General features: G+C 38.7%; 3 protein-coding genes across 5 annotated transcripts in view; 1 reads left to right on the top strand and 2 right to left on the bottom strand.

The window, feature by feature from the left end:
* The window catches only part of ldlrad4a (low density lipoprotein receptor class A domain containing 4a), a 97,059-nt gene extending 89,136 nt beyond the window's left edge, over positions 1 to 7,923 (bottom strand). The window contains exon 1 of the mRNA XM_077196661.1: positions 7,783 to 7,923. The gene's annotated coding sequence lies outside the window, so the exon portion shown is untranslated. The remainder of the gene's footprint in view (positions 1 to 7,782) is intronic.
* A 2,637-nt stretch (positions 7,924 to 10,560) lies between these two features.
* Positions 10,561 to 22,320, bottom strand: seh1l (SEH1-like (S. cerevisiae)). 3 transcript variants are annotated; one of them, XR_013190467.1, is made up of 10 exons: positions 22,064 to 22,311; positions 20,403 to 20,453; positions 19,995 to 20,141; positions 19,160 to 19,371; positions 18,964 to 19,062; positions 18,243 to 18,383; positions 16,756 to 16,913; positions 15,136 to 15,283; positions 14,154 to 14,263; positions 11,534 to 11,662 (listed from the first exon to the last, which is right to left on the bottom strand). XR_013190467.1 is itself a non-coding variant. In XM_077196652.1 (9 exons), exons 1-9 carry the CDS (start codon positions 22,172 to 22,174, stop codon positions 11,479 to 11,481), a joined length of 1,251 nt encoding a protein of 416 aa, XP_077052767.1. In that variant the 5' UTR covers positions 22,175 to 22,320; the 3' UTR covers positions 10,561 to 11,478. The 3 variants fall into 3 exon arrangements, 2 of the variants coding, with proteins under 2 accessions (XP_077052767.1, XP_077052768.1); XM_077196652.1 differs by lacking the exon at positions 14,154 to 14,263 and having other exon boundaries at positions 10,561 to 11,662; positions 22,064 to 22,320; XM_077196653.1 differs by lacking the exons at positions 11,534 to 11,662; positions 14,154 to 14,263 and adding an exon at positions 14,329 to 14,481.
* Positions 22,321 to 23,009: 689 nt separating this feature from the next.
* ftr56 (finTRIM family, member 56) lies at positions 23,010 to 27,554 on the top strand. The gene is given in 7 exon segments (XM_077196711.1): positions 23,010 to 23,468; positions 23,470 to 23,607; positions 23,735 to 23,824; positions 23,961 to 24,176; positions 24,808 to 25,182; positions 26,993 to 27,188; positions 27,280 to 27,554. Coding segments are annotated over 7 exon segments (1,725 nt in total). The 5' UTR covers positions 23,010 to 23,033.
* Positions 27,555 to 27,844: the final 290 nt, after the last annotated feature.

The raw sequence follows: 27,844 nt of genomic DNA, 5'->3' as shown, positions 1-27,844 counted from the left end.
TTCTACTTTAAGTAAAGATAAAGGATGGAGCAAGATTTATTTTGCCAACTTTAATGTTACAGCAGTCATTCACGTTAGTGCTCGGCTAACGAAATGCATGTTATTGAAACAGTTATTACAGTTCCCACATCTGCCCTGCAATAAATAAATAAATAGAAATATACACATCGGTTTGTTGATGAACATACACTTGTTAATGCTGATGGTGATAATATTTCACAGCATTAGAATTTATTTTTCTATGGAAGTCAATGGCTACCGTCAACTATTTGATTACCAACATTCTTATCAAACTATCTTCTTTTTGTGTTGATGAAAGAAACTCATACAGGTTTGAAACAACATGAGGGTGCGTAAATTATGACAGAATTTTCATTTTTGGGTGAACTAACCTTTTAATATAGGACCAACATGATGAACGGTACTGCAAAGACCAGGGCTCCCTGGAGTGACATTGCAGAAATCAACTACAGTAATTTTGCAATTACAACTGATAAGTAAAAAACTCTGATTAGAATGGAAGAGATACCTTTTATCACGTGTTCCTTCATCACTTCTAGATAGAACAGGGCTTCCCAATTCTGGCCCTCAAGGTCCACTCTCCTGCAGAGTTCAGCTCCAACCTCAATCAAACTCACCCGCCTGTAACATTCTAGTAATCCTGAAGACCTTGATTAGCTTGTTTTGGTGTGTTTGATTAGGGTCAGAGTTATACTCGGCAGGAAAAAGGATCTCGAGAGCCAGAGTTGAGAACCAACCATGGACTGTAAAAAAAGATGGACAGTGCGTCTCCACTTCCTTTCACTGTAGTGAAGCCAAAAAATCCAAGTAATGGTCATTGCTGATTACGTCATTCGGAGCCTGAGGTGGAGCCGCGGTATCAAGGTCCTGCACATACTCCCGCTCATGTAGACTCAATCACAAGCACAGTTGTCAATCATGATTTTATAGTATCAAATATCTAACTACAACCATACTTTTTGAAAAAAAACGATTAACATCTACATACTGTAATAAGAACTAACTAAAATGTCTGAAACCATCTTTGAAAAAAAATTTATTTGAAGAGTAATTAGATTTTTTGTTAGGCTTGCGTGCCATTTGATTACATGGAGAGGGTGGGGTTTATGACCTATACTTCACCCAGCCACTAGGGGACGATCATGATGTTGGCTTCACTTTTCAGGACGCATTTGGCACACTTGGCTAGGACAAGGATGCGGTAGCCCTATCCCAAATGGCACCCTAACCTAAGCACTTGCGGTCTTCCTACAAGTCTGTACTTTCGTGACATAATGTTGCTTTGACTGTCGGGAAGAAGTCTGCTGCAGAGCTCGCATCAGTACGGGCTCGGCAAAAGTGAACATCGAGGGTGCATATCGACCGCAAAGGGGGTGCTTGCGAGCATAGAATAGGCTGAATAGTCTGTCTCAGTAGTGTGTGTCGTGCACTATACTGTGATACCTTTCCCCTTCAGGCCAACCGAGTTTGGCTGAACACAAGCCATGGCGCGAGTGCTGTCCCAAGAGCAGTTTGACCGCACGGTCGGAGAGGGACGTCACGCATTCCCCGCCTGTGTCAGGAAGCTTTCCTGCTATGCTGTAGGAATGCAGGCTTCTATCGGCTTTCTCTCCTCGAGCCAGGAAGAGAAGAGGGGGAGGGAGGCCGTGCGAGAGAGGGAGAGAGAGACGTGGGCAGGCTACAGGCGAGGAGCAGTCTGCCTCGCCACTTATGGGCATGTTAGGTGGCAGCAGCACAAATGACCATACATGAGTCTGAAGCTGGTGGAAGGAGCCGATCACGATGACTGTTGATGTCACAATGCAGTTTTGTGGCATCTGTTGCCAGGTTTGGCCATCAAGCAGTCAGAGTTAAAGTACAAGTCTCATCTCATTCCATGAACTGTAATCAGGATCCCTGACCCCAATCTTTTTCACAGCCATAGCCATGTCTCAGGTCAGCTGATGAATGCTGCACCACCACAGCTGGCTGAATGATGTCTACATGGATCAGCAAAGTGATCTAGACTCATCACACCACAGCGATCAAATTACAGGCCTAGTCTGGCTCACTCGTTCATCAGACATGAGACAGGGTTGGGAATGTTTTTAATCTATTTGTTTGTGTGGGGGATCAAACTAACGTACATGCAATTTTTTAGCTGCAACGCTTAACACCAGTACTATGTGCCCCAATGGTATATTATCTGTCCAAAGTACTGAAGTTTGCAAGGTATGTATGAATGTGCAAAACTACATGTTTTAAAAAGTCTAAAGATTTTTAACCAGACAAACCATTTTTAAAACAAAAAAGTCATGATGAAAGATGCAATGTAATGGCCAATCCCCAGTCTTAAGGCTTGTTTACAAATGACAAATATTCTGTTCAAAAGTTGGGTGCAATAAACATTTCAATTTGAATGAATAGTTGTTAATTTGTCTGTTCAGACCTACACAAACATTTGCATACCATCAACACAGTTTTTTTTTTTCAACCTCTTTTTTTTTTAATCGCACAGCAAAGAACTCTAGTCAACCAAAAATATTTGGCCCTTGTATACTGCTGTAATTCTGCTTTTGCATAAGCACCACCTACTGTCAGAACATTTGCATTGCTGTGTACAGGCCTTTGGGCTTTGGTCGCTGGAGCGTTGGAGCTTTTAAAGAGATTAACATTCAGCACACAGAATGTCTCAGAGTGGGTTTTAGCATGCTAGCATGGAGTGATGCTAGTGGCAAACGACATTACACGCTTTACCTTTAAAGTTCTTTTGTACAAAAAAAATCCCTACTCCCTAGTCAACCATACACTTGTTGGATGACTAGCTGACAATCCTGACCCATCCCTAATAAAAGTTTTTGGGTACAAATTGTTGCATGTTGAAAATAGCTCAAAAGGAGCTGAATGCTGTGCTATTTCTTGGGAATTCAGTAGAATTTTCAAGACTTTGTAACTTTAAGTTACAATGTATTTAATGATAATTGATTAAGCTAGAGGCTGAAAAATTCGCAAAGGGGTCAGTGGCATAAAGACGCTATTTTTATGTGCTACATGCTACACTAATTGCATAGTATTAGAATGTGAACTCTGACATCCGAAATTTCCAGGTCCTCTCCACTGGGGAACTGAAGAGTGGCAATAGGACATTTACGAATTTAATAATTCTGGTTTAAGAGCCATTCAGCTGGAAGGCATCAGAGACGCGGCTGAGGACAGACTACACTTCAATGGACACAAGAGAAAGCAGGAGGGCGTTCTCGGATTTAATCTCCATGAATAAATATTTTGGCAAGCAAAGGCTAGACATCAACACTCTCTCAACATATAATATTTCATTCTGATCTTTCACTCGCTCTGCATTTTGGATGTGTGATTGACATTGGGACATTTTTGTTTTGTTTACTGGCTCCTAAAGTAATATCTACAATAAGTATAACAAAGAAAAATATTATAACCACAGTAAACTGTGCTGCTGGAGCAAATCCGTTCAGTTAAAAGTCTTGAATTATTTAAAAAAAAATATTAAGATTTAAAAAGAAAGACCTTGGCATTCTTTCCAGTGCTGTGCATCCTCAAAGGCTTGAGTCAGGCTATGAATAAAGACTCTGTCCCTAACACTCCCTCTTCCTGCCCAATGAATTATTCCTGCAGGAAACTAATCCATCAATAAGCCTTCAAAGCAAAAAGATGCGTTGAACCAGGACTCTGATCAATATTTATGGGCCATACATGAATAAAACTGAGCTTCTTCAAAGGCAGCTAAGAGAAACCTGCAGAAAGACAGAAAAGCCCTTTTTCTCTTCCTCGCCACAGCCGTAGATGCTAAAATCTGGTGAATTTGGAGTCTTGGCCTGAGCTAGAACAGAGAGACTCCCTGGGTGGACTGGGAAGGGTGCCTAAGATGGCTAAAAATAAAGATCGAGAAGGAAGAAGAGGAAAAACAGCGGCCTGTTAGTCCCTAATCAGTCTCCCAAGCTTAGGAACAAGTACATAGATGGCTTGTTGCTAACAGGCTTGTTCCCTAATGCTCCAGCACCACAGGAGTGTAGATTTATGTACCACATCTTTATGATGTAGTGATTGTTGATGGAAAGCATGTGAATGAGTCACAATAAGCACTGTTTGCTGGCTCTCCTCGGTACATTATTACACCCCATGAAATCAAAAGTGAAGCTTTGTAGGTTTTAGTATAAGTCTGGTATATATAGGCATTTGGCATATAAGCCTACATACAATAGGGTCTTTCCCTTCTATGAAAATAAAACAAATCATCATCATCATCATTTCTCAGGCATATGCAATTTTTTATCCGTTGAAATGCTCTCTAAAATGAGAATGCCCCCTCTCTCTGACTAGAAATATCTAATTATGGGCTGTTCAGCCAAGTGAAACACTAGCTTGCTATTTACTGAATACTGTGCCATATTCACATGCATATTGAATACTATGCTTTAAAAATAGAAAGTAAAACAGTAGGCATTAACCTATCATGGCTCATGAGCATTTCAGACAGTATGCCACAAGTAGTTATCTTGAAATTAAAAATTATTATCTTATGGTTTTTAATAGGGCTGCACGATTTGGGGATAATGTCATTTTGCGATAGTTGAGGTCAATATTGCGATTGCGATATAATAAACAAATGGTTTCATGAGTCAACTTGCTTGGTTCTCAAGGAAAATGCACACACAGATTATTGATAATGCTGAAATGTGTATTTCTCAACTCAAACTAGCAACAACAACTAAATGATTGATAACACCTATAATAATCAATAAGCCATTGATGTCTGGATAAAAATGCCCCATTGACATCGCGATTGCGATATAATTAATCGTGCAGTAGTTTTAAATTAATTTTGTGAATAGGCCTACATTTTGTAGCTTTTAGCAGTCCAATTAATGGACAAGTCAATACAAAAGAAATGTTAAAAATTAAATCTGTAATCACACATATCACACAAAAAATAGAAGACCATTCAATTCATACACATTGCATTTGCCAGCTAGTGGCGTAAACTAAAGGTTATGGTCTAAAAAAACAGATTTTTCTGTTTCAAATATAAAACACATCAACAGTATAAAGAAAATTGAATTTGCAAACCATTTCATAGCATCTTCAACATGAAATTAAAGACAAAATCCTGCTACAAATAAACCGACAGCCATATTATATCTGTATCAGTACATCAGTACATAAGCATGAATGGACTCCATAAATACACTGAAGGAGTGAGTCATGCTATCAACATATTTGTGGTAGGATTCAAAAGATTACGGTGTATATTTGCTCCAAACTGGACTGCATTTTAATCAGCTGTTTTTCAGTGGACAATGGCAACAATATAAGGTCACTTGCAAAATACTGTGATGTAAAAACAAACTCATGCAAAAGAGAACAACAAAAATTGCAGCACCCAGCATAAACAGCTGGGCCAACTTCAGACAGGTCAACAAAAAACAAACCTTCAGGGAGGACAACTTTATTTTTCATATCCTCTCAGCACTATCTTTATGCCATCATATCAGTGCAGAAGACTCTCTCTAGAGCAACATTAGCTGCAGGAAGTTATCCAGGCTTTGCTCATGCACGGGCTCAGATGGAATTTCAGGAATGTATTCTCCAATTTTGAGTGAAAAACTGCATAATTAAGCCATGAATATGATCACACTAGACTTTGAGCATGCAAAATTGCACTGAACACTGCAAAGAACGAGAAATACGCCTTTTAAAAAAAACAAATTTGACATAAATAATAAAAATACAGTGTAGGCTACAAAATATGCAAACTACTCTCCAACCACTTTCCAAGAGGTCACACTGTGACGTACCATTTATCTATTGGTCACACACATCTTCACGTGACACAAATTTGCAGGTAAAATTTCACCAAACTTGAACTTTGGAACACAGCGAAACGCACAACTTCTTCGTATGAGCTTACATTTTCAGTATGTGTTTTAATGCAAGGCAATGATTGAAATGTGTAGTGTGAACACCCCCTTTATGTGTTTGAGGCCTGGTTTTCCAAACAAGGCTTAGATTGAGCCAGATTGAATTTAGGCTTTTATTCACATATAAACATTCATCAACTCACACATCAGTTCTGGTAAACGGAAGCATGATCGCTTGACGTCCAAGAAACAATGAGGTTCATTTCCATGTGTTACGCAGCACATTTGAGCTTCCGCAAGAACCAATGAGGTCTATTCTCTAGAGTAAAGCAGGTTCAGTTGAGCTTCAGTTTATGTTTGTTTGCTGATCAATGTTTAAATGTGAATAAAAGCCTAAATTCAATCTTTTAATCATATAAGGCGATCAAGTCTCTTCAGAAAATTTGGACTAAAACGATCAATTCATATGGATTAGTTTTTACGATCACTTTATGAACTTTTTCAAGTGTCAAATTGGTAGTTGCATAGCTGTCAATGGAGGGACAGAAAGCTCGATTTTATCAAAAATACCTTAATTTGTGTTCCAAAGATGAATGAAAGTCTTGCATGTTTGTAATGACATGAGTATGAGCGATTTATGACAGTATTTTCAGTTTTGGGTGAACTAACACTTTAAGGTTGTTTTTAGGTGGGGTAAAATTAAATGACCGGCAAAACTCAGTATTTTGTTCACGTACTCCCTCTGTCACCTCACGTAACCAAGTTTAGGAACCACTGCTCTACAGGACTAAACAAGACTAAGATTTTCCATGATGTACTTTTTGCTGGGTTTCTAACAGAGGTGGAATGAAATGGACATTGAGTGAGACGGAAAGTAGAGGGGTCAGTGTGGAGTATCACTTAATTTGGCAGCCTAAAGGGAAAGCACAGGCTCTGTTCCAAAACCTATGGATCTGTCTTGCTGTCAACTGCCTACAAAGGCAACTGCCTTCTAAGGCAGCATCTGAAATGGAACATCAGTTTTTGTACCAGCAATGTTCCCATGATGCTTTAAAATAGTGCCTACTCAGGCAGCTCTCTAGTTTTCGGAAGAAAGCAACATCCGTGTTATGGCGCTGGACTGTGTGCATCACTAGGAACAAATGAGGGAATCTGGGGCCTGGGGCTCCACATAATGCCACTTTATGTTACTTCAGCCATGCAAAATGACCCCAGGAAAGAGACAGAGGAAGTTTTTCCAAGAATTACTGTCTAGCCACATTTTAGTGTGTGTGTGTGTGTGTGTGTGTGTGTGTGTGTGTGTGTGTGTGTGTGTGTGTGTGTGTGTGTGTGTGTGTGTGTGTGTGTGTGTGTCAGTGTTTTTGTCGCATAACATTGCATAAAAGTGAATACGATAACAAAGCCTTATTGTCCATCTTACAACAAATTTATAAAAATAATGCAGAGACAGCATACGAATATTTCTTTTGCATAATACAAACTGACGTTAAACTGTCACAGAGAACTTAAATATTTCTAAGTGCATATGTTAACATTCTCTACAGAAACTTTTAATTAGACGATGATATTGAAGTCCTGACTTTGCAGCAAATAAAAATAAAAACTTGATATTAGACCAGAAAGTTTAGAATTGCACAGCCCCGTTATTTGCCGCGTATTTAACGTTAACCTAAAAACACCGCAGTCGTGCGAGGTGGAATACTGAACATTTATCCAGGATTAATTAATAAGCGATGGTCCCTTTAAGAACGTGAACGCGTCTTTTCCACTGCGACTGTCTGCAACAACTTCAATTGCTTTTTCCTTGCAGAAATGCAGCACATTTACTCCCTCGAACCACTCCGGGACATCATCAAATAACTCCATATGATAGATAGAAATGGCTTACGTTTGTAAATGTGTCGTCGTGATGGGGACCGAGCCGCAGAGGGAAGTGTCTCTCCTCCAGACGAGGCTGTCAAGAGCGTCTAGACTGACTGTCTCACTCTCATGGCCAAAACTCAGCAGAACACAAACTCCCGTTGTTTTCCAGTCAGTCCAGCCCTCTGTCTCGCTCTATGAGTAATTTACAACACACTAGAGCGACATCTAAAGGACAGGAGTACCAATGAGCGCGCACGAACGTCATTAATAATGTGTCCTAAGATAGATAGATAGATAGATAGATAGATAGATAGATAGATAGATAGATAGATAGATAGATAGATAGATAGATAGATAGATAGATAGATAGATAGATAGATAGATAGATAGATAGATAGATAGATAGATAGATAGATAGATAGATAGATAGATAGATAGATAGATAGATAGGGTGAATTGCACTAATCTGGGATATTTTTTGCACTTCAGACTTCTGTGACATAGTGCGATGTGTAACCAAAACATTATATCCACACCCAATACCTTTTTTAAATCCCCAGTGTGTTTCCTAATCAAATCAAAAGAGAAAATTCAGATAACCCATTCATAAGAGAAATTATAGACATATTAGTGCTCTTATCGCAAGTTGTCTGAGAAAATCTGCAGCTTCCTAATGTGGGACAGTTGTGTTCCCAATATGAAACACTGAAAAATCTATGATAAAAGACCAAAAATCACATTGATACATGTAGAATAGTATAATCTTATTTTATTTTAGATTCTTTTTAAAATCTTAGTTAGTAATTTTCTTGGTTATGAATGGATGAAACATGTAAAATAACACAATTTTTAGTTATATTATCCATTTCCAGTAAACCAGTATCACAATCCATAAACAAGACCATTATATCAGTTATAGTGATGAATTTACAAAACACCTAACAAATAAACAGATAAACTTTGGACCAAAATAATTTGGTATAATTAAAACTAAAAAATAAATGTACAATTGTTTCTGTTTCCTCTTTACAAAAACAGCATAATGGAGAAACCCCTTCTTTAAACTTACTGATAAAATCATTACATAGATAATATCTATTCATTATTTTAAAGTGAGTTTCTTTTACTTATTTATTAGGAATTACATAGCCTATTTATTCATATCTGACCACAGAATCTGAAAAAAAGTTTCCATTTCATCAATGCCTTAGGTGAAACATTTTTTTCTTTAGTTAAGATTTGTTTAATATAAAAATTATTAATATTTGTATTAAAATAAAATAAAAATAAAAAAATGAAACCATGCCCCACCACACATTTTTGACTCATTGAAGAACTGTCCCACATTAGGCTGATCATACTGTCCCGGATTTGGAAACCACATTTCCTAATATGGGACACTAGGAAATTTGATAAAAAATATAAAATATATAGTTTATACACATAAAGTTACACTATTTTTTGATGGACAAACATTTCATAAGCATATTAGGCTAAAAACTAGCAGGATTGCTTAGTTTAAAATATATTTAACTCCTTAACATCAAATTTGTTAAAACTCTATGTCATAACCTTCATATGGTTTTCACACAATGTGTCTCCTGTTTGATGATTGCTTCACCCTCAAATATGATTGGACATTTGATAGGTCATGTGATTTTGATCACATGACACCACAGCTTTGTCTAACCCATAGTTTCACTGTCATTCATGTATTTATGGGGGACCTACAAACACTAGACCTTAGGTGTCCCACATTAGGCAGTGTCCCACATTAGGGCAATTCACCCTAGATAGATAGATGGATGGATGGATGGATGGATGGATGGATGGATGGATGGATGGATGGATGGATGGATGGATGGATGGATGGATGGATGGATGGATGGATGGATGGAAAAAAATATTGTTGGTTTAACTTAAAAAAGTAAGTTACCTGGTTGCCTTAAAATTCTAAGTTAATTGAAATAAAAATAAAAAGTGAGTTAATACAATGAGGGAGATTGGATTAATAAATAGAAACTCAAAATATGTTGTCCGAGCCACATACTGTACATTATCTAAGTTGATTTGACAAAAGATAAATAATTGTGTAAAAAATGTACAGTGTTAAGATAGATAGATGATGGATAGATCAGATGGATGGGCGGACGGACTGATAGAGTGTACGTGTATAACAGACAATAATGAGGATGAAAAAGAATTTATTCAGCAGCCATTACAGCAATGTCATGTGTGTGTGAAGAATGAAGGACAGACATCACCACCTGGAGTGAGTTTAACTGCATAAGTCCTGTGTGTCTGTAAGTCTGTCTGGAGGGATGAGACAGCATTAAGAAGGGGAAAGAGAGGTGCTAATTGGAGGTGTTGTGTCATTTACCCTCTTAAAAACTGATTTACCAAAACATGACTGAACCCCCTGGCAGGGATTTAACAAGTGTGTTTGCCATTACTGTATGGTTGTGTATGAGAGAGTCCTTGCCAACCCAATGCAGACATGGCCACAGGGTTGGCAGGTGTGCAATCAGGCCACAATACTATGTTCTCTTGATTAACACACTCTCAGCAGCCTGAGGACAAAAGCCCTGACCAGTTACATCTGCCACAGACAGAAGAAAAAAAAATAAACCCATAACTACAGTGACCCAAATTGTTAGATCCGCTCAGTACTGGATGGCCAAAGCAGGGCTTAAAAAACAAATTCACAATCTGATATATAGACACTATTCGATTTGTAACTACACTGAAAGAGCAAATACATATACATCTGTTTTAACCTCACAAAATGCACAATACAAAATTATTTCTCTGACACTGTTTTATTATTAATATTATTATTATGAGAGAAACATTTGGATCATATGTGAGGATTCATTTCAAGGACATGTCTCAAAATGTACTTTCCTAAAACAATACCCATTTTAGAACTAAAATTTTTTTTTTGCATTGTTCCATTTTCATAAAAAAGGACAATTCTCTAACACTACAACGCAAAAAAATCTAATTCTTATTACTAGAATATACAAATATTTTAATACTGAAAAATAAAAATATTTGAAATTATTTATGCAGTATTTATGCAGTACATCACAGTAGCGTCTGTTTTACTACCCTTAATGATTATTTGAATAAAAAACATTTAATAACTGCATTTATTTACTGTAACCCAAAATCAAAAAATATTACAGTAAGGTATTACATTACACTTAGAATGTTTAAAAAATCAGATATAAATATCATTATATATGGTTTAAACAATGTTTTTCATGCTTGTTCGGTGAACCATAGCTAATTATTGCACATGCACATGAAGTGTCCAAGAGTCCATAAGACACTAACGGTTTACAGGCAGTAGACAATTAAGGTCACAGTTACAATAACTTTGAACACTAAAAATACCCTTGTACTGACTGAAATACACCAGAAGATGCTCAGGGTCCCTGATCATCTGTGTGAACACGCCATATTACTTCTGCAGGAGGACTGCAGATGTGGACAGAGTTCGTAATGTAAGACACATAAGACAGTGCTACAGGGAGAAAGGAAGGATAGCTGATTGTCCTTGCAGTGCCAAACCCCCAGACGTGTTCGAGAACTTGGTGGAAGAGAACACTATTCCATTTATCTTCATCAAATGTCTGTGAAATATGTTACGTTTAGGTCTCAGTTGTTTAATCTTTTTCTTGGGCGATGGGGTGAATATGATGTGGAGATAAAGACATTACTGATCATTTAAAAGGAAAATGTCAGTGGGTTGACTGGCGGAGTTCACCATGCGTCGATGACGTAGCTGAGGTGCATGGTTGGGATCAGGCTCATTCATTTGCTCGATGAGAGAGGGAGGAGGCAGGAGGTGGCCCAGTCGAGATCCAGCTCTGGGGGAGTCCAAATGAGGGAAGAAGTACCTGTAGGAACAGAATGGGAATGAAGCCCAACAAGCAACAGAAACGAGAAACGCCCACAACACAGACACACAAGAACATCAGAAATATGGACATTGAGGAAAAACAAAGAAACACAGGTGAATGATGATGATTGAAGCCGGAACAGGTACGCATCACACAAGATAGCATTCTCAGGAGGAGTTAAAGAAATGTTCCAGTTTCAATGCAATGAAGGTTTATCTGCAGAATCTGAGACCTGATGTTAATAAATGAGCACAAAAGTTAATTTCAGCTCATCCTTCAGTTTGTAAAAAAAACACAATCATGTTTATTTACATGCTTTTACAATTGAAGCCTATGGGGCAAGACAAAATAGAACCAAAGCTTTTTTTAAAAAGGAGATACTTAACTATAGGAGCAATCTTAGTCCACATGATTTTATAGGGTTTATCGTTTTCATAATTTCATTAACCAAAATTTGTAATTACTAGTATACAAACTAGTTTTCTGTCAATTTTGTTTGTGAACATTTTCAACGACTAAATATTTTAATTAAAAAGACTAAATTAAAAACATTTAAAAATATTTAATGAATATTTAATTTATTTAATAAATAAATTAAGTTGCCTCTCAGTATATGACTACCTAGTTTGGGAATAAATGTTAATAAAAGGGAATAAAAGGTTTTCAGTTGCTGATAAACTAGACAATAAAGAAGAAATGACTTGTTCAGTAACTTTTAATAGAAAAACTGCAGGATAGAATGCTCGAGCCGCAGTCAACAGTGATTTGTGTAAAAAATGAGTGTGTGCTTTTAATGTATAGGGGTCACGTCATCTGACTGGGACTGAATCAGGATTTTGTCAGTGACATTTCAGAATTTTTTTATTGAAGGGATAGTTCCAAAAAATGAAAATTATCTAATAATTTACTCACGCTCAAACCATAGCTGTATACGACTTTCTTCTTTCAGATGAACACAATCGGACTTATATTAAACAAATATATATATAATTGCTCTTCCAAGCTTTATAATGGGAGCGAAAGGCGGTGCTGATTTTGAAGTCCAAAAAAGCAAACCTCTTGCGGTTCAAACAAACAGGGCTGGGCAACAAACTCAAGTTCCTCTTCTCTTATACCAAAAATCCTCCGACATTTCTCTTTAAAAAAAAAAAATAGTTTTAGACTTCTTATTTTGCTATCTTCTGGGTTTTTGCATTCGTCAATACGTCAGTTTAGGGGTTACTCTATTGAATATAACAATACATACAGCCATCTGTCAGAAGCTAGTTATTTTGGCTTATAAAGTTATAAATATGGATTTTTTTCTTACACTAAATGCATTGCTTCACTTCAGAAGGCCTTTATTAACTATCCCGGAGTGAACTATCCCTTTAAGATAGTATTTTCTTTCTTTAAAATATTAGTCAGACCAACTTCTTCCTCTTATAAGGTATTTTTAAATGAGGACCACACAATTCAGAGAAACCTCAAAGGTTTTTATTACATGAATCAGAACTGAAATTTTTATTTTACCAAAAAAACAAAACAAAAAAAAGACAGTTGCATTAGTCTCTAGAATTACTTCAATTTTCTCTTTTTGAATTCCCAATTGAAGAGGCAGCACTACAAATAATGTCATGGATGGATATTGCCAATATACAGAGTTAAATATCAGATGCCAGCTTTTCATTTATTCATGTACCAAAATTGTGAATTGAAAACTTTTGGTGATGGTTTATTAACGGAAAAAGATATTATTTAGCAGTTCAAATGTTTCATCATTGAATACTAGGCTTTAGAGCTGCAAAAATTCGCTTGTTTCAGCAAATACAATCTGTGCCTACACCCTAAAATAGTTACTGAAATACTATAATACAGTTAGTTTGACTAATTAAAGTGATACAATGGACTGAGTGATACAATGTCTCCCTCTACTGTCCACACCACAGAAAACATGGTGATCAGCTTCAAACTAACAGCACAAACGTGTGTAGTGTTCTTTTGAAAGCCTGAAGTCGATTTACTCACCTTCATGCTGTTCCAAGAGCAAATTATTTTGTTTCATTTTTTTAAAATCGGGTTTTAGAATGTTTCCTTTTGTGCATCACAGAAGAAACTGAGTAGTAAAATGTTCTGAATTAACATGAAGGCAAATAACAATAACAAAATTGAGGTATCTGTTCCTTTAAAAGCAACTATAACAGTTTTCGGATATAGTCAATGGAAACGGGTGCAATCAATTATGCTTTGAAACTTCAAAATGACCTAAATGTAAGTATTAAAATAAATTAATTAATACTGCATCACATCACAACAATTAATAAGAATGTCAATATTAGAATCATGTTTAGTGTAATTACTTCAACAATACAAAAAATGCTCTAATGTCAGGAGAGTGCCACTGAAGAGAACACACAAGCACAGTTCCTTTAACAGCCACACAACAGATTGTGCCATCAGCACACGCTTCTGTCAGATTAGTAGCTAGAAGAGTGTGCAGGTATCACACCGTGCAGAGGAGGGGTCAATGAGGTCTCTGTCCAATCCTGTGCATGTGCATGCAGCAAGCAGCCAATCAGCATGTTATGTCGTTAGCCTGGCATCAGCTGAGCTTTTTTTCTGTTAAAAGACATTTAATTATTAAAAAAACACAAACTGGTAAAAAAGAAGAAAAAAAAGTCAAATTCAGACAAATGCATATATAATAAAATAAAAAAATCCTTTAAAAAGTCAGACCTCTTTAACACTTTCCCCGCCACAGAAATTTCTGGCTTTCTCTGTTTTCACTGTTATACTGTAGAGGGCGCTATTACACATCTTACGCTAGTACTGAATCTCTAGATCAAAACACAGGCGAAGCAACAGTAATAAATCCATGCATAAAAATGCATATGTAAAATACCGTGATCATAGTCATTAAACAGCATATAAATCAAACCTGCCTAATGTTATCGAATAAATATCACCCAGAACAAGCTATAGGACTGCAGCTTTGGGAGTGTTGATGGACTCTACCCCATCATGTTTTGATCATCGTTCTGAATCAGATCCAGATGTAAGTCTTTGACAAAAAAACATGATTTTCTCAGCTTTTCGCTCAATTTTACTTTTTTTTTTTAATGAAACATACCCACATCCAAGTGTTGATAAAGCAATACAGAAGAAACAATTTTTTTGTATTTTTTTTAAAGATGAGGGTCTGTTTTTTCTTTTGATATATTGCATATTCAGATATTCATACAGCAAAATATTCTGTGGGCCATGAAACTTTTGTGAAAATGATCAAAAATGCTGGCGGGGAAAGAGTTAAGTAATGTGAAGCAGTAGTTTAGTAGTTGATTATACCAGACCAGACCTATTCATTTGTGATGAATACTTATCTTAATTCTACCCATTTTCATTTTGAAATTTAATATTTTGACCGTTTCAAGCTAAAATAACTATATTGTGGGTCATAGTGTTCATCTCTACATCACAGCACCGCCACATACCTGCCAGCAGAAGCCGCCCCAACAACCATCTGAGCAGCTCCAGGGACGCCCACAGTGCTCAGAGCAGCAGTGTGTCCAGAGGAGCCGTTCACTGGGCTCCCGTCTCCTCTCAGGATCCCTGTGCACTTCCAGTTGTCCATATAATTAGCTGCAGACAAGATGAACCAGAATTCACAGTATAATTTACATTATGTGAAGTATATCATTAAACATATCAGACAGGGATATTAATTTATTGGTCCATATAATTCCCCCCATCCCCCCTCCCTTAGGGTTAATGTTCAAAAGGGCTGGGTTTATGAAGTTTGGCATTTTTATCGTAATATTGGGTTGTGATATTAAGGTACAATTAAAAACAAACAAAAAAAAAACATGCATGTATAAATATCATTCACAAAAAGATACATTATATAACATGTAGAAAAATCGAGGTGAAATTTCATTTTATGCTGACTTTAGAGCTTTAAACAAAACAAAACAAACTTCACAATCTCGATTCAAAACATCCAGGCGATCTGATTTCTAAATGACAACGATTTGGCTATGTCTTTGAATGTTTGCTGTGATTTTTATCAAAGATTTAAGATCACTGCCTCTGACCCAGAGAGAACAGTTGTCATGTAGATGTATGAAACAGCTTCACAAACAATATTTTCAACCTCACAGTATCAATATTTCTGTTTTACAAATATTGAAATTATCACAGAAGTACTCGGATCAAAGTTTATAGTTTGAATAGTCTGGTTTCCGACCGCATCACAGCACAGAGACAGCGCTCAAAGATAATAAACGATATTTGCTTAAATACTGATATAGGCAAATTATCAGTGCTGGTACTACTCGACCACAGTGCTGCATTTGACACTGTCAATCATAACATACTTCTTGACAGGCTGGAAAACTGGGTCGGGCTTTCTGGGATGGTTCTTCAATGGTTCAGGTCATACTTAGAAGGGAGAGGTTATTATGCGAGTATAGGTGACCATAAGTCTGAGTGGACATCCATGACATGCAGAGTCCCACAAGGCTTAATTCTTGTGTCACTACTGTATTTTACTTTCTTTTTTATTCTTTTAATTATCTTATTTTTAATTAAAGTTTTAATTATCTTATTTCTTTTGATTCTTTTAATTTCTTCTATGTATAACACTTTGAATTACCATTGTGTATGAAATGTGCTATATAAAAACACTTAACTTCGAATATAAACACTGATGTCTAAGGTAGCGATCAAAATAGAGCGAATCGGAATCACCTTTTGAAAGTAACTTGGCGGTTCAAACAACCATTGTATCAATTACATAACTATTGACGGTTAAAAAAAATTATTTGTCATTAAATCATACATTCAAGAGATTTGTTCAAGTGAACTATTTATGAGCAAGTGATTCTCAATTTATCCAGAATCGTGCAGCTGTGAAAGCTAAAACCTAATTGTAATATTATATTACAATTTTCATAATAAATGAAAAGTAACACTGGCATTTATAATAAATAAATAAAACATTAAAAGAGTTGGACTGTAAAGAGAATATCTAAATAAGCAATGATAGAGTTATCATTGACAAATGTTTTTCAAAAGATTCACTCAGCAGGAAGTAGACTGAGTTTACGGCTGACCTTTCCAGAGTCGCACACAGCCATCGTCTCCAGAGGAGGCCAGGAGAGTACTGGTGATGTTCCAACTCACGCGCCACACCTGAGAGTTATGACTGTCAAACTGAGCCATCACTTGCACCTCAAACTTAGTGGGACCAGAGCTGTTGGCGCTGTCTCTCCTGTCAGACACATAACATGAATCAACTGTTCCAAAAAGATTCTAACAGTCAAGAGTAAAACATGAGTGGCATTTACCCATGTAAAACTCAGCACGGTGAAGCTAGGGCATTGACAGGTGGTGGCTTAGAAGTTCTGAGATGTTAGCTCATCGTTATTGTGAGTGGTGCTTACTAGGGCTACACGATTATTGTAAAAAACTGCCATTGGAAAACATTTTTTTTTCTGAGATATATATATATATATATACACACACAAAAGTCTAAGGCACGTTAGCATTTTCACACACAGACACACAAAAAATGGTTTTAAGCCAGTTATTTATATTTTTTGATGTAGTGTGCCAGTAGGGAATATCAGTTTACATTTCCAAACATTCCTTTTGCCATTAATCATCCAGTGTAATATTTGTATCCACAATGAGTCTAACAACAGCCAATATGCGCCACACAGAGATCTGATCTTACCGTCATCATCCCACATTTGGGATTACATGAAAAAATAAAAGAAAACTTTGAATCCAGAAGAACTGCAGCAGCGTTTTCAAGACCATTAAAGAAACCTACCGGCAAAGCTAACTGAAGACTATTGTATGTGCATGTGTACCTATGACAAGAGCCATTTTAAACGCACACCAAATATTGATTTGATTTAGTTGATAGTTAATTGATAAATAAAATCTATTTATGACATTATTTTTGAAAGCATCCTCACTTTATAGCATTTTTACACAAGTGCCTAAAACTTTTCACAGTACTGTAGCTTTGCAGGTAGGCTTCTTCAAGCGTCTTGGAGATGTTGCCGCAGTTCTTCTGGATTTAGTCTAACTGTAAAATTACAAAACTAATATTTAAGTTTCTTTGTTTTCTTTAATTTATTTATTTTCAAACATAAAACCATTAAGCTTTAACATTGAAACAAAAGACGCATCATGAGCTGTATGCATATAAATGAACACAGTGCAGCATTTCACTCTGACACCGGCAGCACATATTTAATTAAGTTGCAGACTTTGTGATTTGAAAATCACACCAAGCCATACTGCAATTCCATTTTATGTCAATATATCACGTAGCCCAAGTGTTAACTAGCCCAAGTCAAAATATACCACCCTTAAGTCCCAATAAATAGCGTAGGCCCCTCCTTAGAATGTGTTTTTTTTATTTTTTATGTTGTTTTAGACTAAATCTCTTCTGTTATGTTCCACAGATGATCAAGACTCATACCTGTTCGAAACTACGTTTATTTCAGAATTTACTTTTTGGGTGAAGAATTAAGATGACCAATTTGACTGCTTAGCTTTCTTACTACCGAGAGTGATATCATATTACCTCAATGGTATGAGTTTGAAAATGCGGACGTCTTTGGTCGCTATCGCCAGCACATGGAAGGATCTCCCAAGATTAGGAGCAAAGGCGATGTCATGTACTGGGTCAGTCACAGTCATCAACGTCTCTGCTTTGGCATACTTCCTGAAAGTAAACAAACCCATTAGAAACATGATTATAACAGAAAAATAGAAATTAAAGAAACTTAAAGGCATAAAGGGCCCATATTCTTAAAGCTTCTAAGAATCCTGCCAGAAAGCTCCTAATTAATCTTAAACATTTCTACATAGGAGTTTTATCTAAAAAACGATTCAGGAACAATCTGAGAACTCCTCTGAGCGAGGAAAAGACATTATCTTAGTGAGGAGGCGGGGCTGACCCCGTCGCTAGGTATGACAGTCTTTTGAAGACTGTGATTGGTTGGTTGTCCAAGAAGGAAAAAACTAAAACAAAAAAACAGCGATTTTAAGTATAGGGTCTATTCCAAGCCTTCACTTTGAAATTACAAGTGTAATTTTACCTATTTTACCATACTCTCTCTCACACACACACACCATTTATCCTCCCTCCTCGCGTTTCGTCCATTTCCTTTTTTCTTTACTAGGATATTTTCTTTAACTTTGAAGAAACACCCACATATCTAAAAAAAAAAATTCTAAGAATTTTGTCACTAGGAGCAACTCTTTGTACTAAGAAGTTAAATTCCATAAAGCAAAACTCATACCTTATATTTTCATTATACTCATAGATTTGCACTTTGCCACTGTATGTGACATTGCTGTCATCACTGCCCACAGCTATCATTGGAGGATGTGCTCGAGAACTAAAAGGCAGAACAAACAGTTGCGACAATCAAGAATATTTCTTTCATATGTTATTGTGTGTGTGTGTGTGTGTGTGTGTGTAGATGGCGTTCAGACCTGGAGGGGTTCCATGAGATGCAGGAGCATGAGAGCTTGCAGGAGATCTCATGCTGCAGTGACCACTGGCTGAGGTTCATCACATCAGGGGCCTCATAGATGCGCACCACACCATCTGCAGAGCAGGTGGTCAACATCAGGCCCATGTGCTTTGGTGCAAACTTCACATCGGTCACTGATGTCCGACTGTCCACAAGTGTGGTTCTCTTAATCTGGAGAAGCACAGAAGAAATTAATAGAAAATATATTGCATTGCTTCAGATTTGCACAAAAACATGATTGGTTACCAACTTGTTTTTAGGAAATTCATAAGTTACCCTCAAAATCACAATGTCACATTTGGACTTTTGGCATAAACTTTATCCAACTCTGTGATCAATGTATAGTCTTCAATTATACCATACATTTCACTTCATTTGATTCCCTGGGAATCAAACCCATTGCTAGCACCATGCTCTACTCTTTGAGCAACAGGAAAAGCAAGAAGTAAGGGCCTATGACATGGAAAAATCCAGTCAAAAAGAAAATTGTCCATGTTTTAATTTAAACCGTAAACCTCCATTATGCACCACTTTTTTTGCAAAAAAGGAATTTAATATTATGAAATTATTTGATTACATTTTAAAAGACTAATTTAATTGTTGAAGTTTTATGCATTCATTTGATTACCATCATTTTTGATAATACATTTTTATTAAATCATAAAAAACAGAATCCAGAAAAGACACAAAATTTCTTAAAAGAGAAAACATTCAATAGGGCACTATTATTGTGAAAACTTTAATAAACACATACTTTGGCAAAAAATAACATAGAAAAAGTGAATTTAACATACCCAGTGACTCTGACCACGCTGTTTATCATTGGATTCACCGACTATCTCCTCCCATACAGCCGCAGTGCGGTCAAACGAACAAGATGCCAACACTTGACCGAACTCAGGATGCGCCCATGTCACCCTCCAAACAGAACCACTATGGGTCTAAAACAGACAGAAAGACAGAAGAATGCAGTTTAGAACTGTTTTAGGTATTCCTCAAATAAGGTGTCTTTGGTCAAATTAATAAATTTTCACATTTAGGTGTTATAATGAATATGTATCTACTTGTAATCCACCTTTTAACCAACGTATGAATGGAAACTGGGTGGAAGGGTGGAAACAAAAGTCCGTTATGCAGTTTAGGGTTGCATGAAGATTTACCCCAAAGCACATAAAAGTAAAAAAAAAAAAAAAAAATCATACCTTCCAACTAGCAGTGCAGTGCCATTCTCCATCATCACCTTTGTCCCAGACCTAGAACAGTTCATAACAGCCAAACGTTTGTCAACAATATGAACAGGTGTACAAATAAGCTAAATAACCACAGCCTTAACCTCAGCTCCTATCTGAAGCTGCTATCAATTGAATCCCCAAGCTCCAAATCTATCAATCCATCTCATGTGATGCAATGAATAGAGGCTGCTTGATAATTTTTGGTTTTCCTAATTTTTGTGTTTACCCAATTTTTGTGTTTACCCATGTATCTGTTTCTTTTTTCTTTTTATTTTCACTTTATTTAACCCTAAAGTTTGAGAGTTCTTGATCATTACATTTGAAGTCAAATTTTAAGTCTAAAGAACAAGAAATTGTTTCAATACCTTGAAATTTGCTGTCAGTTTTGTTTCAAGCAATTTAGACCATCCCAAGCTGAGATATTATTGAGGTTTCCGTAAACATCTGTATAACCAAAATTTGCTGTGGGCCATGACACAAAGATGGCGGTCACGGTTAAAGTCTGAAACGGAAGTTGCAAAAGTTTTTTATTCCCTATTGTGATTTACAGCTATAATCTAAATTATTTTTTATGACCTTGCAGCAGGTCATAACAGCAAATGAGTGTTCTACGAAGTACTTAATATGCTTGCCATGAAGGGGTTGAATAATTTTGAGACTACAGAAGTCATTAAAAGTAGAATTTTGGGAAACCACTTGAAACATTTTGTTGTGTTGAGCTATTTCAATTACTTTGATTTGTTCATTGCAAACAGCTGAAAGTCTGTAAAGTTTGCCAATGATACTGATTTGTAATGGGGGTTCATTCACAACTGTATCAGAGTGAAACTGATTCTTGAACAAGAAATAATGTAGGGCGGGACATGATTTTGTCCATCGGAATTGATTGGGTCATTGGGGTTTGCGTTGCTGTGATGTAATGTGACGTGATTGACAGGTTGTCCCACCCTAAGAGTTTAATTGTTGCAAGAGGAAGGGGACGTTATTTTGATTTAAGATTATGAGGGCACACAAATTAAAATAATTAATAATGTGCACAAATAAATCAATTATAAAAAAATACTGCAATATTCCATAAAAATAAGAATTTTCAACTTTGATTTCATTGTGATTTTAAAACGATTTAAAAAAAAAAAGTGGTTGGCATCACCAAAACAGAGGCAATCACTCAAAAAAAATGGTTAAATTAAAAATGGTTAAAAAAAATACAAAAATAAAAACTTTACCATTTTAGGAACATATTTTACTACTGAATTACATAGGCCTACAACGTGATGGAGATTAACAGACACATAGCTATTCGTCTCCAATACAATCTATCAATTATTTAATACACCAAACCTCTAATTTCATATAATCTAACTATAACCTCTCATAAAGTATACTCTGGAGATACAAAAAAAATATATATATATATAGGCATAACAATAACCTGATGGTTTATAACTTACAATCACGTTTAACAGAAATGGAAAGGCGCTATATAAATAAATAAATAAATAAATTAAGGGATAGTATTCCCAAACTAATGCACAGCTGCAGGAAAGCCCATTCAGCTAAATATAAATTTGGACAAAGTCTCTATAAAGTTCTGTGCAGTTCACAGATCACACAAAAGAGTGTTTTCTTGCCTTGACGCTCTGATCACTGGAGCAGGTCGCCATCCTGCGACCATGAAAGTCATAAGAAACATCGTGAATCAGATCTTTATGATCCGCTGCGATGCTCTTCGCCACGAACATCTTCTAGTAAAACTACTTCTTGACGCCACCAAGAAAATATCACAAACAATTCACTAAATGAAACAGCAGATAGGCGTTTAGTCAAACTTCTGCAGACATTTTTAACTATACCGGTGCCATGTTTTTACTCGAAATCGTTGCTCGCTGCTTTATTGGAGATGAAAACCGCCTGAGAGCGGATTACTGCCACCTACTGCACTAGCGGAGTTCCTGCTGCCACTATTAACCATACAACCGAGGTGCCGAATGAACGAGTTACCAAAACTATGCACTTTTACATTTAACAAAAAATGTTTTGATATAATAAATACATGTTAAATATATACAATTCTTAAATTTTTAATATCGACATGTTCAGCTCAATATTACATTTTAAATAGAAGGGTAAGTATTAGGGTTCTTTTTTATTTAGTAATTAAGACTAAATAAGATCACATTTTATGAATTATTTATTTAGGTAAACCAAAATAGTAAGACACTTTTTGCTACCAAATTGGTCTGTCAAGACGCAAACACTAGCATATGCCTTCATTTCTAAGTATCCACAGAATTTCCACTTATGTGGATCAAATAAATGTGAGTGTTTTCTTCACCTTTGTCAAAAAGGCCATATAACACAGCCATAAATATACTTTATCAAATTAGTCCATGGTTCACATTTTTCACAAACTCCAATATTTCTCTCAAGCTCACGCAGCACTGATACATATCTATTCTTTACAAGACTGCCATCTAGTGGACCTTTGTATTATGAATGTTTTGCTCATTCTGTATCTCTCTAACACGGATCAGGAAATTACATCAGCTCTCCAGTTCAAGGAAAACCAAACTTTTGTACTGTCTGTATGCGTGTTGTGAAATGGCTGAAGCCAGGTTTTCTCAGGACCAGTTCAGCTGTCCAGTGTGACTGGATATACTGAAGGATCCAGTAACCATTCCCTGTGGACACAGTTACTGCATGAGCTGCATTACATACCACTGGAATCTAGATCAGGGAAAAGTCTACAGCTGCCCTCAATGCAGAAAGACCTTTCGTCCAAGACCTAATTTAGCTAAAAACACCATGCAGGCTGAAGTAGTGGAGCAACTGAAGAAAATTGAACTCCAAGCTGATGTTCCTGTTGGAGCTGGAGATGTGGAGTGTGACGTCTGCACTGGAAGAAAACACAAAGCCGTCAAGTTCTGTCTGGTGTGTCTGAACTCTTACTGTCAAAACCACCTTGAACAACATGATAATCTATTCAATGGAAAGAGACACAATTTGATGGACGCCACTGGAGAGCTTGAAGATGAAGATGATTTCCCATCAACATGAAAAACTTCTGGAAATTTACTGCCGTACTGACCAGCATTGTATCTGTATTCTGTGTATGGTTGATAAACACAAAAATCATGACACTGCATCAACTGCAGCAGAGAGAACTGAGAAACAGGTAAGACACTGCACACTGGCATGATTATTCAGTTCTCTTAGATGAAAACAAATGCAAAATTTACTCAAAAACATTTCGTACTTTCAGTTTCGCTCATGTTTTTGTGATGTACTGTTATTTTATACAGAAACACTTGGGTTGACAGAGAAAATTTCAACAGCAAATCGAGTGAGAGAAGAAGCTTCAGGAGCTGAAAGAGTCTATGGAGAATCACAAGGTGAGTTTGGAGAAGAAGCGGCAGCGCTGGTTTCAGACTCAGTTAAGACTCTTCTGCAGTCAGTCAGTGAGGGTTATTTTCCAGTCCTACAGAAGGATAGCAACAGTTAGAGGTGATTGTAATGTGTATCCTACAGCGCTCTGCTCAGACAGCAGTGGAGGATAGTGAGAAGATCTTTAGTAAGCTTATCCGCTCCATTGAGAGAAGACATTCTGAGGTCACACAGATGATCAGAGATCGAGAAAAGTCTGCACTGAATTGAGCTGAGGGACTCTTAAAACGTCAACTGAGAAGGACAGACGCTGAGCTGGAGCAGCTTTCACAAACACCTGATCACATCCTTTTTCTCCAGGTTGCACCCCTTTAGACTTTTCATTAAAGATTATTTACACATTGTTTATATATCTATATATCTATATATCTATATATGGGAAGGGCATCCGTACCTGACCTCTGCAGAAGCATCCAATTACACCAAGTCTAGCTAGACAGACAGAAGCGCGCAGCCAATGTCAGGTAAGGCCCCACCCCCTTACCTGAGCCTGCAAGCACTTCTGTTCTCCAGTTGACATTCGTTTCTCGTGATCTCTGCACTTACACAGTTTGGTTGGATTTACGCTGCTCACTTTACGTGTCTGCAGGAAGCCTCCGCTAGGCGTGACGGTGTGTTTATACCAGTTATCTGTGTTTGTTTTTGAGCCGCCTACGCTCTTGCATGTTCTCATCTGTTTCCCTTTCCACGGCTGCCCGCCACGGATTTTTCTGAGTTTTTTCTGGTATGTCGCTCTCTAAATCCCCCGTTTCTCCCGGGAACAGTCTATCACGGGCCTGTCCGGCCGCATGTGGTGCGCTGATTGCTGCGAAGGACCTCCACCCGTTCTGCATGGTCTGCATGGGCACGCGGAAGAGGCTTTGGAGAACCCGGAGAACTGCAATAATTGCCTGATACTACCGAAAAAAACTCCTGCGACACCACATTAAAGTTGCAGCGACCCAGTGTGTCGAGCTCGGCCTTTCGGACTCAGATAGAGGACACGGTGGAGACGACGTGCAACCGTTGGCCTCCTGGGGCGCGACTTCTCTCATCTGGGCTGACCAGCCAAATCCTGCATTCCCGCGAAGAGGACATCTTCGCGTGCAACCTCCCGCTCGTCGACGAACCGGCCGGTTCTGGTGATGACGACGACGACGCGGGCCTTCTCGGGGTTTCAGAGGACGAGGAGGCTATCCCGCCCTCTGGTGTTCCCCAGGCCAACGCCCCCGCGGCCTTGCCTCAGTCTATCCTCCTGGAAGTGTGTGAGCGAGCGGCCACTTGCCTCAACATTGAGTGGCCGCCTGCACAGCAGGGATCTTCAGAAGTATGATTGTGTGAGAAATATGAGTGCCACCGACCAAGAGAGGGACATTTATGACGGGAAAATGCTGGATGCAGCAATGATGCGACGACAAGAAGGAAGACGAGGCCTTCAAGCTATGCCTTTCCAGGAAGGTGGTCCCACGCCAGGTGCCTCCTGCGCATTTGCCTAACCCCCCGTCTCGGGACGTAATTTCCATCAGGGTAAGGAAAGGCCCCGTAACAACCCCCAGCCACAACAGAGCAACCCACCCTCTGCTAAACCCTGGGGGAAACTGACTCCTGCCGCGGCGGGAAAACCCTCGAACACTACCCCCACCGACTCGAAACGCAAGCGGCCTGCCTGATGTTCGGCCGATGGGGGCATCAAGTCCGCGTTCACGAGCCGCAAGCTCTTTGGACTCTCTTCCTGCCCTAGAGCCCATGTTCAAGAAACGGAGGGTTTCTTATTGAGGGGCCGGCCACCCCCCTCTCGAGGCTGCCCAGCCCATGTGTTCAGTGGACGTTGTGTGTTCTCCTCCCACATTCAGGGGGTCTGTTGTGAGGAAAAGTGCAAAAGCAGTGTCACCACACCGCACATACTGTGTTCCCCTCACCCAGTTAATAAAGGCTTCGTCCCCAGTGTTCCCTAACACAAAAAACATACAAAGCACAAAAAACACATTAAAACAAACAAATCAAATGAATGCGTTACAGAGAGAGGACCTCTCTCCGAAAAGAAAAATCTCCCTGCAGAAAGAGGAAATCTCTTTGAACCCCTGCATGTCGCCCCTAGTTCGTCCACTAGAGGGCGATGCTATTGTATCACAAATAAGCCAGCTGGGTATACACAGCGCTGCTTCGGCTCGGGTGGGAACACTCGCGAGTCACGAATTGGCTTGGCAAAATGTTTCGGCTCCCGAATGGGTGACGCGTACAATAATGCAGGGTTACAGACTGCAGTTTGCTATAAAACCCCCGCATTTCAACGGCGTTCTCTCTTCACACATGGAGGAGAGCACCGCACAAATTCTGAAAGAGGAAATATCTCCCCTAAACAAGGGAGCGATTCAGGTGGTGCCCCCCAATCTGATAAACCAGGGATTTTTTCCCATTTTTTCCTGATCCCAAAGAAGGACGACTCTCTCCGTCCTATCTTTGACCTCTGTGTGTTGAACAAACATTTGAGGAAATACAATTTCAGAATGTTAACTCATGGCTCACTCGTCCGCGCCATAAAACGGAACGACTGGTTCACATCGGTCGATCTGAAAGATGCTTTCTTCCACATAAGCATTTATCCGGCACACAGGAAGTTTCTTCGTTTCGCCTACCAAGGCACATGTTACGAATTCACAGTTCTCCCGTTTGGGCTTTTGTTAAGCTCAAAACTCTCGCTCTAGCTCACAATCTTTTGGTGTGGAGCAGACGTTTTTTTCTGTTGTTACACGCGACTCATGTCTTAGGCATTCTGAACAGAGTCGCAGACCTGCTATCGAGGGGGGAACCCAATTTAGGGAGATTGGCTCCTCCACCCTCAGATAGTGGGTATGATATGGATGAGATTCGGACTGGCAACCGTAGATCTATTCGCCTCACGTGAAAACCACCATTGTCCTATGTTCTTCTCACTAAAGGACGTGGACTCGCCCCTCGGGGTGGATGCACTGGCCCACCCATGACCCAAAGGCTTGCTGTATGCTTTTCCTCCCCTGTGCCTGGTAATTGCCACACTGGCCAGCGTGAGAGAGCAGAGCCTATCTCTCATTCTGATAGCACCCAGGTGGCCCAAAGCACCATGGCTGGCGAAGATAATCCCTCTGTTATACGCCCAGTCGTGGCGCCTCCCCCTCCGCACAAACCTCCGCACAGTCCCAAGCGAACGGGGAGATTCATCACCCACACCTGGACAGGGTGCCTCTCTGGGCCTGGCCCGTGAGAGGATGAACCTAAACGCACTAGGGCTTCCCCCGCATGTGGTTGCTACTTTACAGAACGCCAGGCCCGTTTCTATGCGGTCCTTATACGGCTGTAAGTGGCAAGTGTTCGAAGGGTTGTGTGATGGGCGTGGTCTCACATCCTATCAGTGTGCAGTTCCTGATATTTTGTGTTTTTCTTCAAGACCTCATGAATAAGGGTAGGTCCTTTTCCACGATTAAGGTCTACCTGGCTGCACTTTCTGCTTGTCATGTGGGTTTTGAGGGCTCAACGGTTGGGCAGCATCCTCTAATCCGCAGATTTATGAAGGGTGCCCATCACTCTTTGCCAGTCATCAGCAGAACAGTCCCTGAATGGGACCTCTCCATGGTGTTAGAGGCTCTGTCTCAATTCCCTTTTGAGCCCCTGGGAAATATTTCCCTAAAGCTGCTGTCTCGCAAGACATTCCTCGTGCTCTAAATTCTCTCTTGGTGGAGACATGGTTTTCCTTAAGCCTAATCCGGCCTTTATGCCGAAATGCTTCCCTGCGTTCACATCGGAGGTGTTAGAGCTGTCTGCTTTCGCTGCGAGTGTATCGGGCAATCGGGGAGCTGTCCATGTCTCTCCCATAGGTGGATCTCGAACACGAGATGATGAAAGAGAACAATAGGTTACTGTCGTAACCCCGGTTCTCTGAAACATCGAGTGGAGAGATCCACCAGCTTCGTCCCGCTTGCCACACGAGAAGCGAATATACTTACTGGAGAACA

Source organism: Siphateles boraxobius, unplaced genomic scaffold (assembly GCF_051911475.1).
Source record: "Siphateles boraxobius isolate OS27281-9 unplaced genomic scaffold, OSU_SipBor_1 35, whole genome shotgun sequence".
In the NCBI taxonomy this organism is placed as follows: domain Eukaryota; kingdom Metazoa; phylum Chordata; class Actinopteri; order Cypriniformes; family Leuciscidae; genus Siphateles; species Siphateles boraxobius.
Note: the sequence above shows the minus strand (reverse complement) of the source record. Positions and strands in the feature narration are given on the sequence as shown.

Coding starts and splice junctions, on each gene's coding strand:
- seh1l (XM_077196652.1), bottom strand. CDS start 22,174: ATGTTCGTGGCGAAGAGCATCGCAGCGGATCATAAAGATCTGATTCAC. Junction 20,142..20,402: donor ACTGCACTGCTAGTTGGAAG/GTATGATTTTTT, acceptor TGTCTGTTTTAG/ACCCATAGTGGTTCTGTTTG. Junction 11,663..15,135: donor GGGGCGGCTTCTGCTGGCAG/GTATGTGGCGGT, acceptor CTGTTCCTACAG/GTACTTCTTCCCTCATTTGG.